The sequence below is a fragment of the Vidua chalybeata genome, chromosome 12 (assembly GCF_026979565.1).
Source record: "Vidua chalybeata isolate OUT-0048 chromosome 12, bVidCha1 merged haplotype, whole genome shotgun sequence".
Lineage (NCBI taxonomy): Eukaryota > Metazoa > Chordata > Aves > Passeriformes > Viduidae > Vidua > Vidua chalybeata.
Window position 1 is genome coordinate 11,471,096 of NC_071541.1, and position 17,939 is coordinate 11,489,034.

Below are 17,939 nucleotides of genomic sequence, written 5' to 3' on the forward strand. Positions count from 1 at the left end.
CATTGACAGACTGCCCTAAATGCACGTGTCCATTACAGGACAGAGAAAAATACCCTTCCCACTCAGGCTTTGTAATTGAAATAAGACAAGACAAGTCAAGCCAGGACATAAAATAACAGCTTAGGAGGGCAAGGACTCGCTCACAGCAGTGCTGCTCTGCTCAGCATTGGTCTGGCCCCTGATGCCAGCGCAGTTAAAACCCAAACTGACTCCAGCCTTGCTAACTGGGGGCTGTTAAAAGAGAAGAAAGTGTTTGGTGAGGCTGACAGGAAGATTTCAGACCCCTGAGACACAGAGAAGGGCTGCTGGAAGTTATGTTTTCTGTACACTGAGAGAACAGGGTGCACTCCAAGGAGAGCGTTACCAAAAATGAGGTTGGATGTGAATTTACAGCATGTCAAGTGGTGTCTTCTCCTAAGTACATGTTTAGTCTGTGCTGAAAATACTCAGCTTTCAAATACCCCTCTTTCAGTGAATAAATTAGCGTTTCACACTTACCACAGAGAAAGAACATGCCCCGGGCACTTACACGAAATAACCAAGGGGCTTTATATTTACTCTCTAGTTTGCCTCCTACTATCTTGTCCATGACATTAGTGTTGGAAAGGTCTTTTGGGAAAGAAAAATAACAAGAAAACAAGGATATATGTAACACCATCACAAGCAAGCAAAGTATTTCTCTCCTTCTCACTCTCTCTATGTGAAAACTTTCATCCCAAAATATTTCAGAATCCTCCCTCCACATCCCACTGCTAACATTCAAGGGTGTCATACCCAGAAAACAGCATCTGAATTCCCTGCATTGTATAAGACAGGCAGAGAAGGGGGAAGAAGATTAGAGAGAACAAGAGGAGTAGGAGTGAGTATAAAAAGTGTTATGGCAGCAAAGATATGGCGAGGGGGTTAGGAGCTTATTATGAAAACTATTGAAGTTACAGCTGTTGAACAACAACATTACTGTGGTTAGGCTGACTAAATAAATATGTAAATGTTTATTAGGATAAGATATATAAATATATATAAATATATAAATATACATATACATACATACAAATATATATATATATATATATAGGACTGAGAAAGGCCAGCTAAGTACCTGACTGAGACTCATGGTACAGTCTGAGTAATACTGGAAAGAGATTTCAACATTTGTCAGGAAAAAAAAAGACAGACTGGTTTTCCCTCATTATTATTAGGACTGTACAGCAGCCTTGTGGAAGGGGGTATGTTCTTCCAGAGCTGAGAACCTTTACCCTAACCCTACTCCTGAATGTATTGTTAGGACCCAAATCCTTGGCTCTGTTGCTGCAGGATGTAGATACCCACTTATTCCTTTGCCTTCTAGAGCAGACTCCCAGCCATGGGTGCTGGTAAACCCTGGGGAGTACAACCCCCCACAGCTGTAATTGATGGGTTTGTCCTATTTATCTGCCGAGCTGTCTGCTGTGATTAATTGCCTGCAGGCATGTGTGGAGGGCTCCAAATGTTGTGTTATTATATGGCTGTCATATTTCATGCAGATGGATCTGCCTGACGAGGAGCCGGATCGATTAAGCAACAGAACGTTTCGGTACGACCCGGGCCAAGACAAATGGATGGAAAGAGCTCCAATGAAGTTCTCCAAGTACCGCTTCAGCACAGCCGTAGTCAATGGGGAGATTTATGTCTTGGGTAAGAGGAAACAGATTTTTAACAGATAGCACCATGACTTTTTCTTCTTTCCAGCAATTTGCCTTTGTGAAGTGAAATATCTCACCCTTTGTTACGTACTGTAGGACAAAGTGCCTCGTGCTAAATGGAGAGTATTTTTCTGAAGTTATTTGTTCCCCACATTATTTCTTCCTTCTGTAATTTATGTGGATTAAATTATGTGAATGTATAGTGTTCTGGATTTGTGAAACTAAGATGCTTCACTTTTTCAGATATTTTTCTTTGGGGTGTCAGTGTGTGGCATAAATAATAATGAATTTTAAAAGGTGAGTAGAGAAGCTTTGAAGCACCATTTCACAGGTGAAATGCTAAGGAATATATGCAGCATCGTGAAGGAAAGGCATAAAGATAAAGAAAATTTTGATTTCCCAAAACCAACATCATGAGTGTCTCCTGACAAAACCCAGTGAATACTTCTCTTCCACCTACCTCACCATAGTGATTTTTTTAAAAAAAAATCTAAATATTTCTTAGCAGTTTTTGCTAAGAATCCTTTGAGGATTTTGGTTTCAAAACAGTACTTTGACCAAAAGTTTTACAATTTGTACAAATGAGTTCAATAATCTCCTACCTACTCCAAAATCTTTTGCCCCAGAATCTTATTGTAGATAGATATATGACTGGAAGGTTCTTGTAGAAACAGGGAAAAAAGTTCATCCAGTCAAGCTACAGGTGGGCTGTGAGTGATTCATATCCTTTCATGCTCCCATGGTCTCATGGGCAGCTTTAGGTATGAAGAAAGCAGCAATTCTATCAGTACCTCAGGACATTTCAATCCCCTCTGCTTCAAACTACTCCTGCTTACAAGCTTATCAAAGTGAACACAAAACTACAGTCTTATCGGCTTAATATACCTCCTATATCAGGGTGTTCTGGCTTTGTCTGGGTTGTTACATACCAGGGATAAAGCAGTTTGCTTCTAGCTCATAATACAGAAAGGGAGGTATGCAGGAAAAGTGTCTTTGAAGCAGAACAGGAAAGTGGCTTTAATGCTGCATTTGTCTTCTATTAGAGAAACTTCTTTCTCTTTAGTGATTTGAGAGAGGTCCATAGGCACAACCAGGAGGAAGGGTGAAAGAAGCTCATATGGAACAGTGAGTTTTTCAAACAGAAAGTTGGGTCATTATCGCCAAAGGTTAGTGATAGAGAATTTCAGTGTGCTGTTAAATAATGAGAGTGTTGCCTGCCCAGGTTCAAAGGTGCTTTGAAAACATGGAGACTTTGTGCTCTGTAAAAGGTTAAATACCTATAATTATTTATACTGACACTGATGCTCTAATGGGGCAGCAGAAGCAGCTGGAATAGCTGGGAAGAGAACAGCAGCATTCATGTGTCTCAGTAAGAAGTGCTCCGAGATCAAGACCTCGAAGGCTGTGATGACACAGGGAGTCAGGGAGCAAAAAAAAGCAGCTGCCTTGGGGTGCATGTGATAAAACAAATTGACAGTCTTCTTCCCAGCAAGCCTGATACTGGCACAAGGAAAAGGAGTGGCTAATGGGGAAACCTCAAAACCTTCCCTCAAAATCTCACAAAGCAAGAAGCATATGTGAGTGATTACAGTAGTGAAATGTACAGATTGAACACAAAACACAGCCTTAAATCCAAAAAATGCCTGTTTAAATGGCATTGAAGAAAGTTCATGGTCTCATGGACCTTCAGAAGCATTTTGCTAATTAAAAAAACTAAAAACCTTGGCGTAGCAGCCAGCGCTGCAGTATTCAGGGAGCTGAAAACTAGCTTGAATACTTTCTTACCTGCTGGCCAATACAAATAATTCTGTGGGAGAGAAAACCTTTGCTACAATCTGTTCTGCACATGGGTGGTAACAGGGTTTTGCTCTGTCTCCATCATTTTGCTGGTTCAGACACCTTCCCATGGCAGTCTTTATTTGAGCCTATTCCTAGGGGAACCAGTGCACTTAATGCTTAGGTTAACAGTTTGCTGCATTGGACCCTTCACTCTTGCCACTAAGTCTCGCTAAACATTCATAAAGGCAGAGTTTGTTCTCAGTTTTAACAGTGTAAATCTGGGGTAATTTCACTGTAACGGACAAACCTGCTTGTGATTTATACCAAGGGTAACTAAGCTCACACGCTGCTCCAAGCAGCAGATTTTTGAGAAAGATTGGGCTATTTTTACCATTACATTTCTGAGTCTGCCTCCCTTCTGATACTCTGCCCACTCAAGGTGTAACTGCAGCAAGTGCAGACACAGATCAGTTACCATCAGGTAGCAGGAATATCAGTTGCAGAGAAGACATTTTGACCTAGGTCTGGGCTGCTTTCACAACCTCCTCACTGCCAGTTTTCACAAACCTTGTAAGAACTTTAACATCCATAAATCTGCAAAATTTAGTTGAAACTGGCCAACAAACACAAAAGCTATGTAAGGTAGAGAAAATAATGTAAATGCAGATATAGACCACACATATAATTGCATAAGTCTTGTTTTCTTGGGAAGTCAAGTAATATTACAACTAAGTTTTTAATTGAAAGACAAGTCTGAGCCAAAAATGATTGGTCAACAAATTCTGCCTTTGACTCTGCTGGTTTAAATCCACCTGCAAGAGTATGGGTGGAAACGGAGATGTATCTGTTAAAATTAAGAAGACAACGTGGTTGCTAAATGTCATCACAGTCTGAAAACTCTGTGGAGAGATTAAAGCATTTCCCAAGCCCTCTCAAAGTGATGAAGCAATTTCCAAATGATCTCTGTCTGGAAACAGTGATACAGACGTGATACTGGCATCTTATTCTGCAGACATCACACACGGCCTCATCTCCAGCTGCAAACTCACACTTGCCAACCATAATTAAACCTCACAGAGAAAAGCTTCATTCCATGGTTTATCTGTGGTGACAGGTTCATGTTACCCTGTGAGTCCTCAGGCTGCTGGGCTGTGAGGTGGATCCAGTTCCCCTTTGGACACAATTGTGATGGTAACTCCAGCTATGGGAACGGGCAGTTCACGGCATTGAGAGGAAGGCAGTGAAGGTGTTCCTAATCTGGCTGATGTGGCACTTGATCATGGAGATGATGTTCAGGAGAGAATGGGAATGGAAAGAATAGAGGTTGATAGTGACAGAGCAAAGAATAGCAACTGTCATGAGGGTGGTAAAACCACTGTAGGCTCCCCAAAGTCTTGAAAATAAAGTCCTTAAATGAAGTAAGGTTGCCAGCTTTTTCCAGCAGGATCCCATACACAGATGTCAGGACATTGAGGGACTCTAGAGCATTCATGAAAAATCATTGCAGAGAAAGCTGATCTTATCTAATGTCTGTGATGTATAAATGCAATTTCTATCATAAATATGGAGCAGAAAGAATTGATGGACTACTAGCTGTGAATAAGGTGAAGTAGCAGACTCTTTGATAGGCAAGTCTAATTTTTGTTCTCATCCATGTAGGTGTAAATCTGTAGTAAGTAGTCTGCTGATGGCAGTTGTGTTAAGATCATTTTATTCTCACTCAGATCAGAATCTGATGCTTAGCCTTTGAAGTGTTAATTTCTGGAAAGTCCTATTGGCACAGCAGAGTATGTAGTCACTGTCCAAAAACCCTTCCCAGACTAATTGCCAGCTCCAGCATGTAAAACCCTAATGACTTGAATGGAGTTATTTTAGAGTAAAGCTGATGGAAGGAAAATGAGAAGTAGATCAGAGTTTTTGGTCTGAGTAATAGCATTGTTCAGGAACCTGTACCATGTGTCTTAACCAGCAATCCTGCAACATAACTGTTTGTTGTGTAATGTTCCTAGAGAATCTTATGCTATTTATACACCATACACAATCCTCATAAGTAAATGAACAGCATTTCCTAAGGCTCAAAATTCTTTCTCCTATTAATCTCTTTTCATTGGTTTCAGCTCTTTTTCTCCATATTTTCCCAGGAACATAACTATATTTGTTGGAGAGCCCAAGAAAGAGCAGTATTGTGTTCTTAATGACAGAGGCAATTGAGACACTTTTGGAAGAAAACCAGATGGGAGGGCTCTATTTAAGGTCATGCATTTTAATCTCTAGCTTAAAAAATATCCTTTGCAGCTACTTCTCTGAAAACTTATCACAGCCAACATAGAAATTAGGAGCACTTATCCAAATGAATCCATTTGAATGCCATATTCATTACTTATGTTAAAACACACTCAGTAGAACTAGTGTCTCTGAAATACAGGTCACTGGTTAAAAAAAAAAGTTGTATCACTATGACAGCTTTAACCATGTGTTGCTTTTATACTGTATAATTCCTGCTTCATAAATAATAATGTATTGAAGGACTTAGATGAGAAATCCTAGTAGGGAAGATTTAGGAACCAAAGAATTTTTGTTTATCCTCCTCAGACAGGCATCTTACCTCTTACAACTTGGGCTTTTCCCCCCTGGGTTCTTGCTGAAAGCATCTTTTAAAAGTTTTAAACAGTTAAATGAGGTTCAATTAAATACTGAATGTCTTGATCACAAAATACTTACTTGAATATGTACTTTGGGGTCTCTCTGGAAAAGAAAGTGTGTGTAGGAGGAGCTGGAAGGAGACATTTTAGCTTTCATGCTTGACTATTAACTGTGCATTTAAAAAAACACTTTCTTTTAAAATAAACATGCCTATTTATAAATATGCTTTGGACTTCTGACAAGTAGCAGCTTATGGATCTGATTCTGAGCTTTTATACCTGTGCAACAGCCTCCAAAGTGTTCATGTGCAGGAAGGAACAAAAATAGGCAGATAAATTGGTTTGAGATTGAAACTGTTTTCTACACACTTAATGATTTTCAAAGGAAGTCAGAAAAGGCATTTTATGATAAAACAAGCTAAAACTAAAAGATTGACCATGATTAGGAAGATGATAATCTGTTTTTTCAGCCCTGCTTCTAATCAATCTTATGCCCTTGTGTATTCTACAAGCTGCATTACCTCATCTGCTGTGCTCTGGGTTAGCAAAGGATGACAGTGCTTCTTGGTTTCATCTTTGGAAGTGCCTGCCAGTGCTGCTTTATGGCTCCCTCATTTCTCTACCATGCAGCCCTGCTTAGCAGAGAATGAGAGAGAAATATGACTGAGACTCAGCTTGAGTGCTGGTAATGAAGGGAAATGTTCCATAAGAGATTAGCACTATTAAATTCATTGTGCATTCCAGAGATCAATTTAATAATGAATTACTTTACAGGAGACAAATCTTGGATTTCATTTGGTTGTTGAAGAATTACTTTTTTTTTTTTTTTTTTTACCATTTCCCAGGTTCCTTTGATAAAAATTCAAAGAGGCACTACTAAGAGCACATGTTGCTTGGTACTGTGATCTGAGGACTCAGTTACAGGATAAAGAATAACACTGTCAGTACCCTGAGGGCATTAACAACTCTTGATCATCCTGAGCAGCATCACCTGGGCCCTCCACCCACCCCCTTTGCCCATAGGTCCAGCAGCATCAGTTACACACAGGGGTAAATTCCTTCTGTGCCTTTGCCTGACACTGCTGGTAGGGCCTCCTGCAATGGCCCAGCTCTGGTTCTGTGCAGCTGTGCCCTCATGGTGAGCTGGCTCAAGCTCCCTCTGGAAACAGCTCCTCTCTTGTTGTTCCCTGATACACTGCCCTGTCTGAGGGACAGCAGTGCATGTCTAATTTCAGGTGTCTGTTGGTGGGGGAACCAAACCGTGTGGTGTGACTCTGGTGGTCTCAATGGGGCACAGTCCTGTGTGGACCCCCAGCCTCTTGTGGGTGCTGTTTTGTTCAACCATCCTGTCTATGCAATGAGCAGTCTAGACTTATGTCTGTGTGCTTTTCCTGGAGGAAAAGAAATTGTCACTGTTGGGCTTGGCTGCCTGGCAAATTTAATTCCATAAGAGCTTGGTGTGGATGAGACTTAGAAGTGCAATCCTCTGTGCCAGTGCCTGCTTTGTGTCAGTGACATGGGTGAAGTCAGTGCATGCTGGAATGGTCCCTATTTCTTGTAACTCAACTCCATGTCAGGCTCACTCCTATAGAAATATTCAGGGCATTTAAAGCAGTTATTGCCTTTGCACCTGCTGAACTAATTATTGACAGTGACTCTTTACCACTTCACCATCATTTATAGCCCTTCCCCCAAAGTGCTGGGAGGCTGTGCTGTAATTAAGGCTGATGTGGCTCTAAACTGCATTTGGCCTTCTCCAGTGAGTGTGGGGTAAGGGAGAGGCAGCTGAACCCAGCCCAAGCTGGCTGCTTTGCCTTCAGCCAGCTACCAGCAGAGTGTGGGTAGAGCACGGCACAGAACTGTGCCTCACTGAAATGCTGATGGTGTGCTAATCACATCACCTGCTCTGCCTTGCCTCCTTGCATCAAAGGCTTGTCTTCTTTATCCTGACTTCTTAATAAAGATCAAGCATTTTATTTATATATTTATTTTACTAAGGGAGCTTCATGTTAAATTTAAAGTCCATTAGTACCACTGCTTATAGAATGTCCTTGAAAATATGTCTAATTGCAGACTAATCCAAGTGTGATACGGAGAACTCTCAAGCATTAATGGGTTGGGGAACACAAAGGTGGCTTCACTGGGTTTTTTTTTAGCCCTTCAGTGGCATCTGAAATATCTCCTAGGAAAAGTCCAATTGTGTAAAAAGCCTGAAGTGTTGAAAGGGTGTGTTTTGTAAGGGGTGGGAAGACTGAGTTTTGGGATTCAATCTTCTTGTATGATCAATGTGATAATGATAGAAATGTTTAAAACTCCCAGTGAGAAATCCATCTTCCCTGCACAAAGGACATGTAATTGAGCTTTGGGCAGAGAACTGAACCAGGTGGGGTTGAATTCACCTGCTCTGTTCATGAGTATGGCTTAACAAAGGACCCTCCCCACACCATGGGCCTGGAAATGGACACTGCTGCCCTTGGCACACCTGCTGGGACTGCCAGGAGGCTGTGACCAGGTGTGTTTTACTGACCCCATCTATGGTTTTGGGTGGTTTAAGGCACAATCTCAAGTACACTATGCACTGCTGATGGATCACTTGGCACAGGAGTGTCCCTCAAATGACCTAAACCCCTATGCCCTCATCTGCACCCTGCCTTTACTCCTAAAATGTCACCCCCATTTTATGTAGAGGCTCCTGTAGGAGCAGAACATTAGCTCAGTTTTTAAGCAGCTCTATCCAGAGAACCTGAGATAAAGACAGTCTTAACTATAGTTCCCTGTCTCCACTTGCATTCCTGATGGTTTCATAAAAATGAATAAAGAAGCCAGTGGGACAGGATGATCTGGATTGAGTGATGGAGCAGAAAGTGGCCAGAGTTGTCTGATGTAGCAAGGGGGCTTTTTCTGCCAGTTTGAAATCTTGCATGGTATAGACATTGTAGATTATGAACAGCCTGGTTAATGTGAGATTCCTCCACCTGGTTGTAGATGTGAATTGATTTAAATTTGAGACTTTTTAAAAATTGTTGGGTTTTGTATTCAGTTCTTTGGAAAGAGTCCTGAGACATCCATTTCCATAGAGGAAAAAATAGACTTTCTCACAGGAGAAATTCTCAACTACTGCACCTGGGGACACAGAAAAACAGTGCTAAGAGAGTCTGATATCCTCAGTTCCTTTGTTAGCAACATTTCAGTGTTAAATTGCTTTAAGAGAGGAGGTTGAAGTTCATGATTTCTTGTTTTCCATAATGCTCTTCTTCTAAGCTTGAAAATTCAATTTTACTCCCCTCTGATTTTCCTTCTTCCTTTCTATTTGCTGAGAACTTAGTTTTGCTATTGTAAATTGAATATGAAATTGAATTTAGCTGAAATAGCTGTGCAGGCTTTAAATAAAATGGAAATGTTTTGTACCTTCAGGACTGTCTCTGATAAAGACAGGATTAAAAGATGCTATATATAAGTTGCTTAAACCACCTCGTGAAGGTTTCATAAATGCTTGAAAACATGTAAATTTTTGAAAAGATGCATCAATAGGTCCTGGAAAACTACTTTTCTAATAACTATACAGGAAATATATTTGGTGGTGGATCCCCTGGACTGGCAGCTGAATGTCTTCATTAACAGACATTACCTTACCCCACAGTTTCTCTATTTAGAAAATGACAATAAAACCACAGTAAGAAATAAACAGCTATTATGCTTCTAGAAAATTTCAGGGCCATTTTGTTCACCTCCCCCTCCCTGCTTGAAATAATAAGGCAATCAGCTGAGTTATTGGTTTCTGACATGCTGCATGCATTCCCTAACTGGTACCATTTATTCCTCTGATTGAAGAAGGACCTCTCATTTTTCACATGAAGACTTTTCTTTTGGGAGAGTGCATATTCTTCAGTGGGGTACAGTAACAACTGGGCTAATTTTAAAATATTTAGCTAGACAACCAACAGCCATCTGTCTTTGGCACCATAAAGATGTATTTTAAAAGGGTTAATTTTGTCTGTGGGGAGTTTTAATATTCTAAATTCCCAGTTAAAACTGACTTGAGAATGTCTCTCTGCATTACACTGCAGTCTGTGGACTGATGGCAAATTGTCGTGCATGCTGTATTCCATGAATCTGCCAATGGAAGCTGTGCGATCAGAAACCATGTGAGATAAGCAATCAATTAATTAGCCTTATCAGTTAAAAAATTTGATTAGCTCTTTAAATTTTTCTTGATAAATTAAGGGGAATATTGTCCTGTCCTAAGAGTGTCACCTCTTTAATGAGGCATTAAAGAGTAGTGGAAAAGTCTGCACAGGAGAGGATAATGCTTCTGGTGAAAAGAACAATACAGTAAGTAAATGTCTGAATTCTGAAATACCCCAAGGAATAGCTCAGTGAGACTCCATCATGAGAAAGGCTCAGCAGGATGATGCTTCCCTTTTTGACAAGGAAATGATTAGCAAAATCCCATGACCACAGTTAATCTGTACCTCAGCTCTCTTAGGTGAATCAAGCCTCAGAGGAGGAGCCCATCAGAGCAAATGCTGCTTTAATTGAGGGCGTTAATACTGAACACATTTTGATGCCAGCCTTGTGTAAGCACACACTAAGGGGTATTTAGTACACACTGCAAGATCCTTGCTGGTGGGTATTGAGGCAAGTAAAGGTTCTCTGTGCTGGAAAGGGAGATGAAAACCAAACTCGGTGAAGGTTTTCAATTTCAAATATTGAATGAAATAAAATACTGTTAAATTTCAGCCAGAGGAAAATTTCCTGCTGATGATAATGGACACTGAATTTTAGTCTAATTTTGCTGTTCTGGTGCAGGTTTAACTGATTTATCTTTGCCTGACTCTAAAATGCAAATCAGAAACACAGTGCTAGCAAATTTGGAGCATTGCAGTCCCCATTTATAGGGAGCTTCCTCTTCCAAACACTTTTGGAGAATGCACAAGAGATTTAAAAAAATAACATGGTCCATTTTAAGAGGTGGATAGAAAATCACACAAGTTCAACTTGAAGCACTAGGGGCTCATTTCTCTGACAGATCAGCTTAACAGCACTAGGGACAATATATTTTAAAAGCAGCTGAACCAGCACAGGTTGCACTTGCAGTCCTTTCCCTTTGCATATGCAAGGGCATAATTACATGCTTACAATGCATTTTGTATTTGCACAATTGAGCAGCCCTACATGTGTATCCGGAATGCCAGCCTTCATGTGGAAATGGCTTGCCTAGTGCAGCCATTTTGTGTTTAAAAGTAGTCACAAACACACACATGCACAAAAGAACGCCAGCAGTGCTCATTACAGGGTATTGTGTCCATTGGCACAGATGGGAAAACCTGCACGGGGGAACGTCAGCATATGAATTCCCAAGAACCAAAGGCTGTAAATTCAAAATGTGGATTTGATTACTAGAAGGGATTTGCCAAGGCAGAGTTTGCAAAGTACTATCGGGGCACAGTGTTTCCAGGGTGCACAGGGATCTCAGGTACATCTGCAGCCTGTCCCAGCAGAAGGAAACTGGGATCTGTTTCAGTCCTGCATACTGACTTCAAGCACCCTAATTAACCACTCAACAGCAGGGCTTGTTGCTAATAACTCAGCTGGCTCTCCTGTGTGTTGCATGGGTTTGTTACTGGAATTTTATTTGCTTTAAGAGATGGGTGTAATTTGCCATAAGAGATAGGTATAATAAGTTTCTTTTATTGAAGAAAACTAACCAACAAATGCAAATAATTGTTGGTAATGTGTGAGGGTCGAATCCAACAATGGTATTTGAAAAAATAGGTTTTGATCCATTGCAATTTGCACAGCAAATAGAACAAATAATTATGATAATTTCTAACATATGGGAAAAAAACAAAACAAAATACCTTTGTGTTTTGAAGACATTCTGCTTGTCCTTCCTTTGATACGACACTTCAGAAAGGATCTTGCTTTGTTGTCTGTGGATAACGTGCTGTAGCTTCTGCTTTGTGTTTTCACAAACTTCTGAAGCTGCAAAGAGGAAAGAGTGGGAAATGAGAAGATGCAAAGAGAAAATGCAGCCAGCAATGTATTTTACAGCAGAGTGTGGGGCTGCTACATTTGACCTATGTATCTTTTACAGGAGGAATTGGGTGCCTTGGTTATGACAGAGGACAGACACGGAAATGTCTTGATGCAGTGGAGATTTATAACCCTGATGGAGACTTTTGGAGGGATGGACCCCCTATGCCTTCTCCCCTCCTCTCCTTACGAACAAACTCTACCAGTGCAGGCTGCGTGGAAGGGAAGCTGTACCTCTGTGGAGGATTTCATGGAGCAGGTACTAAAATGAGTCCAACATTCTCTGTGTAGTTAAAATCAGTTTCACTGGACACAGACTGACCTGATGAACGATCAGCCCTGTCAGGTGGCACTGGCATGCCCTGGAGTCACAGAGCTGATTCTGCCCTTTGGACTGCCAGCTCCTAATGTCAATATGAATTGGGTTCTGTTTGACTTTTGCTTTTTTCCTTAACAAAACACAAAAATTTAAGGATGCTTCTAATCTGTTTCTAAACCTGTCCAAATCTAAAACCTCAGCAGAATTATTCTGGATTTACATTTAGAGTCACAGAAATGAGGAGTGTAGGGTTTTATGGACATTAGAGAACTTGGGTGTATTTGTTGAAGATTAAGGCCCTGTCCCTCAGTCCTTAGCCATGTTATCTCACTCTGCCTACTTACTTACATGCTTTTTGTAATCAACATTGAAAAACTTGTGTACTTAATGAGGACCATGGGTAGGGAACTGAGCTACAAAGAGACTAAAGTTGCAGATCTGGCGATTTTAAATAATCTTAGCCCCAAGGACACCTGTCTTCTTCCTTCCAACTTTGCTTAGCTTTATCTAGATCTCCAGTGCACATAACCTATTTTTTTTTTCATTATAAATGCAAAGAATTGCAAAACAAGCACACTTTAATGATCCTGCTACATACAGCTGCCACCCCGAATTCATATCTAGGAGAAAGCAGTAGCACAGATAGTAATAGCAGTTATCCACTGCTAATAAATGTCATGTCAGCCTCTCTGTTGACCAGGAATGGTAGCATGGTATCACTGGGACACATGTCCTCCTCATTAGTTTTACTTGTCTAACAACCTCTAAACTTAAAGCTGCTGTTATTCTAGAATTATTTCTTTCATTTGCTACTGTTTGGGGAAGCTGCTTCCTAAAAACTATTGTTTGGCATATTCTCATGTCATCGCTGATGGAAGTTCTGTGATGTCAGAGAAATTTTGCTTATGACAAATCACTGTGTTTCCATAGCAAACCTTGTGCCATTCTAGTTGTGTTTTTCTCAGCAGCATTATGAAAGAGCCTAAAGTTAGTGGGTAAAAATTTCAAAAGGCTAATCATGGGAAGTGGTTGAGTCACCATCCCTGGAGGGATATAAAAGACATGTAGATGAAGAGCTTGGTACGTGGTTTAGTGGTGGGCTTGGCAGTGCTGGGTTAATGGTTGGACTGGATGATCTTAAAGGTCTTTTCCACCCTATACAATTTGATGACTCTGATCATTAGCACTGAAAAAATTAAGCAATTTTTTTTCCAGATGACTAACAGATTAATATGAGATTTTCTGACTAGGGTAACTTCAGAGCCATAAAAACACTTTCTGTACAATACCACCACTTTCTGTCACTGAGTCATGTATAAAAAGTGGTTGTTCTGGGAGAGGCTGAAAGTCTTCCTGTGGATTTCAAGAAGGCTGTCTTTTGTATATTTGTATAATGCTAGCTCAATGGGGTTCTGATTCCTCCCTCTACTATTGTAATCTGTAACATTATGTATAGAACTCCTCTGTACTAATAGTGTTATTTAGATTAGAAAACAAGAAGTCAAAGTTAGAAAATGCCAGTTTTGCAGTTACCTGTGCAACCTGAATTCTGACCCCCTACATGTGCATTCTGTACATCAGTAAAGAAGTAGTGTGTAGTTGTGCTGTTAGGCAGTTATTAACAAGGCAGCCAAAATAAGAGTCTCACTGTCAAATCAAGTGTAACCACATAGTTTAGGAGTTGAGAGAAACCTGTGCTTTAAACACATGCTTCTTAATGTGACTTCCAAGTTAGTACAGGAAAAGGGCTTTCTAAATGGTCAGAAGAACAGCTTCTAGCCACCACCATCAAGACAAGGATGGGCAGAGGCCATAAGCTGAGCATGGAGATGTCACCTGGCTGGCCTCTCTCCCTGGCCACATGTTCTCTGCATGCTGGAAAGGGCTCTGGCCTGATGCACTCCTTGGAGTGAGAGAGGTTATTACTGCCACATGGGAGCTTGGGGAGGGTGACTTGACTCTGCACTTTCACAATTATAGCTGCTCAGCAGCTTCAAGGTACAGAACAGCATGTGCTCCTGCTGCTTTAGTAGAAGATAGTATTATTTTAGAATGTGTTTGTTTGGTTTTGGGCTTCTTGGCATGTCACTTTGATTTTTGTAAGGGATGTGACTGAAAGAGGATATTCCAATTTTACAAAACATTGTAATTTATTTTCATCCAGTTGGAGTTCTTGGAACAAGCTGGAAGCACAGCTGTAGTCTTTGGGTTTTCTGCCTGCTGAATGCTGAAGGACTGCTGTGATCATTCAAGAATAAGCACAGCAAAGAAAAAAAAATGAAAATAAACCAAAATCACTGCTGCAATTGAAGTCTTAGCCTATAGGGCTGAAACGAACCCCTTGTATAGTATAGATCTGTCCCAATCTCCTCAGCCTTCACTTGCCTTTGCATTTGTTTAAACCCACTCTTGATCCTGCAGGAAGTTGACCTAGCAAAGACATTGTTGCATGTTAATTTTTTACTGGTATGTGTCATGCTCTATATGCCTTCCTGCATGTGTATAGACCTAAGTGGATCATTAGAACCCAGAGATGCTGTAGCCAAAGCTGAAAAGCAGTTGTTAACTGCTTAAAGGGCCCTAAATTTGGAAGAAAGGAGGAGTACTGCTCACCTACCATCTTTCCTGTGTCCCATGTGACAACTGAGGTTTTGTGATGGCAGGATTCCCATTCCATATGCATTGCCTGCCACAAGTCCTTTTCTGCCTGAAGTGAAGACAAATAGTGCAGCCCTAACATCATCCCCAGGAGAAAAGGAAGAAAATCTTCAGCTACTCAAGAGGGAAGTCGGCTTGGCCAGCTGACAGTAGCAATAAGAGTCCTCCTAGAAGATGACTGAACTCCAAAGTGTGTTCAAGCTCCCTCTGAACTGCAAGAAATATTTTTCAATGTTGAGATATGTTGGTAAAACTTGTAAGGCTTCTCCTGCTGAGGCTTGCTCAAGTTAGAAGCTTTTTCAAAGCTGGCCATGGAAGAAGAAAGGGGATTCATTCAGCTGAAGCTTAGACACTTCTGTGTAGAGCCTACACTGAGACCTTGGTAACCCTAGGCTCCCTGCAGCAGATGGAGAACCACAGACACTTCAGAGGGAGATGCAGATCCTTGGTGCTTTATATCTGCTCTGAAGGAGCAGGAAGGAATTCAGAGGAGCTCTCCTTCTCTTAAAGCTTCATGTTTAAATCAGGATGTGAGGGATTTTAACTTGGCTTACCTAGGGCAAGTACATCAAGAACTTGGTGTTTGGTTTGAAGATGCAAACACCTGAGAGACTTCTGTATTGTTATTACTAGCTGATTACTGTTGTGTGTTTTTACAGTCATAAGTACCCAAATACCCACTTCTTGTTTTGAATCTGTTTCCTCCGTAGCAAGACTTGCAAAACTTCATCTGTTGGCCAGTTGTTTATACAAATTAGTCCATTTTCTACTAAAACTTCTATGGTAAACAGGAGCCATTAACCTGCTTGTCTCAGCTCCAGCTCATGAAGCCTTGTGTCACAAATGTTGTCATTTTCTAGCACTGTTGTACCATTCATCAAGATAATCACACATGTTTAATTTTTTTCCACTAGTTTATAGTTCAGCACAGAGTGAAAACATTGCCCCTAGTATGAATATTCAGCAGGGCTCAGTGTGCCAGCCAGATTTCTGCTAAAATCCTGCCATGTTTGCTGCTGTAACTGTGGATTTTAAATCAAACCTTTGCAGCCTGACTGTACAGTGTTCTTGTTCATGTTTTATTTTCTTTTCATTGAACAAAAACCTGTCAAGCTGCACAGGCTGACAGCTACTGACATCAGCCTGTGCCCAGCAGAAGCAGCCTCATTAGTGTGGCTCCCTGATGGAGGGGGAAGCAGCTCTTCAGGTATGCAGGATTATGCCCTTATAAAATGCCTGCCAGATCGGGTTCCCTTTCTTTTTGACTGCTTCTGAGTATTATAAATGCGTTTCTAGTGAAAGTAATGAAAGAAAAGGTGTGTGCCTGCTTGCTGGGATCATGTCATCTGCTGTCATTGTCACTTGTAGCCTGTATCTGGTGGCTGAGGATTGTAGCTTTAGTTTCAGGCTATAGATGTTGGTCCAGCTGGCTTTCTCATAAATTTGAAAGAAAGAAACTGAAATCCAGAGCTGAGCTGTTGGGTTTTTTTTAACTCAAAGCATCCTGGCTGTGTCAGCAATAGGGTGGCCAGCAGGACCAGGGCAGTGATTGTCCCCCTGCACTGGGCACTGCTGAGGCCACAGCTCAAACCCTGGGTCAGTTTTGGGCTCCTCACTACACAAAGACATTGAGGTGCTGGAGTGTGTCCAGAGGAGGGCAAGGGAGCTGGGGAAGGGGCTGGAGCACAAGTCTCCTTGGCACTAGCTGGGGGTGTTTAGCCTGGAGAAAAGGAGGCTCGGGGGAACCTCATGGATCTACAACACCTGAAAGGAGATTGTAGCCAGATGGAGTGGGGAAGGGGGCTGTCAGTCTCTTCTCCCAGGTGTAACAAGTGACAGGACAAGAGGAAGCAGCCTCAAGTTGTGCCAGGGGAGGTTTAGGTTGGATATTAAGGAAAATTTCTTCACTAAAAGCACTGTCAAGCACCGGAATGGGCTGCCTAGGTCAGTGGTGGAATCGCCATCCCCGGAGATTTTTAAAGCCATGTAGTTGTGGTACTGAGGGACATGAGTTAGTGGTGGCTTGGCAGTGCTGGGCTAATGGTTGGACTTGGTGATCTTAGAGGGATTTTCCAACCTACATGATTCTGTGATGTTAATTAAAATGCCACCTTTACTGTGATACTGTCATCCACGTGACATCAGCTGATGTGCAAAGTACAGGTACAAGCACCTCAGTGCAAATTATGAAATGTTTAATAGAACTGCTCTTAGCAGCACATATCCCCTAAAAGGTCCTATAATTTCATCAGGTAATGGGGCTTGTTGTGGAACTGTTTGTCTCTGAATCAGCAGTTTTGCCATCTCCCTCCTATGCAGCTTAGAGCAGAGGAGATGAATGTACTGCTTCCCTACCACGTATGTTGAAAACTTCCATAATGTGTGTAGTTTCATGTGGGACCAGAGCTGCTTAATCCAGTTTTATTTACTCATATCAAGTAGAAATTAATTTTTCACTTGAATAGTGTTACGGCCAGAGGAAGGCAAAAGAGAAGAAATATCTATGAAATGGACGTGAAAGAATCTACATTATTTTGTGCTTACAACTGTTACCCAGGATAGGTGACAATGATACAGAGTCCTACTACCTGTGTTAATTTTGATTCTTAAAAAAAAAAAAAAAAATTACAATGGATTAATTTTCTAGTCTATTCTTCCTCATTTACATAATCTGTAATCCTTGCATTGGAATAAAAGTAGCTCTGCTTGCAGCAGTGCAGAACTATGTAGTAATTACTATATTCCAGCTGAGTTAATGAGTTTTTATCTCCACACTGCCCACTCCTAATAGTGGACTAGCTTAATAGTTATTTATTTTGACTA

The 17,939-nt window shown here is 41.1% G+C and overlaps 2 protein-coding genes across 2 annotated transcripts in view; one reads left to right on the plus strand and one right to left on the minus strand.

Annotated features, from left to right (window-relative positions):
• The window catches only part of MGLL (monoglyceride lipase), a 102,052-nt gene extending 89,596 nt beyond the window's left edge, over window positions 1–12,456 (minus strand). The window contains exons 1-2 of the mRNA XM_053953625.1: window positions 12,374–12,456; window positions 11,965–12,088 (exon numbers count right to left, since the gene is read on the minus strand). Coding sequence (XP_053809600.1) covers window positions 11,965–12,088; window positions 12,374–12,391 — 142 coding nt within the window. The 5' untranslated portion in view covers window positions 12,392–12,456. The remainder of the gene's footprint in view (window positions 1–11,964; window positions 12,089–12,373) is intronic.
• The window catches only part of KBTBD12 (kelch repeat and BTB domain containing 12), a 29,823-nt gene that overhangs the window by 4,442 nt on the left and 7,442 nt on the right, over window positions 1–17,939 (plus strand). Inside the window, exons 3-4 of the mRNA XM_053953624.1 lie at window positions 1,524–1,674; window positions 12,201–12,398. Coding sequence (XP_053809599.1) covers window positions 1,524–1,674; window positions 12,201–12,398 — 349 coding nt within the window. The remainder of the gene's footprint in view (window positions 1–1,523; window positions 1,675–12,200; window positions 12,399–17,939) is intronic.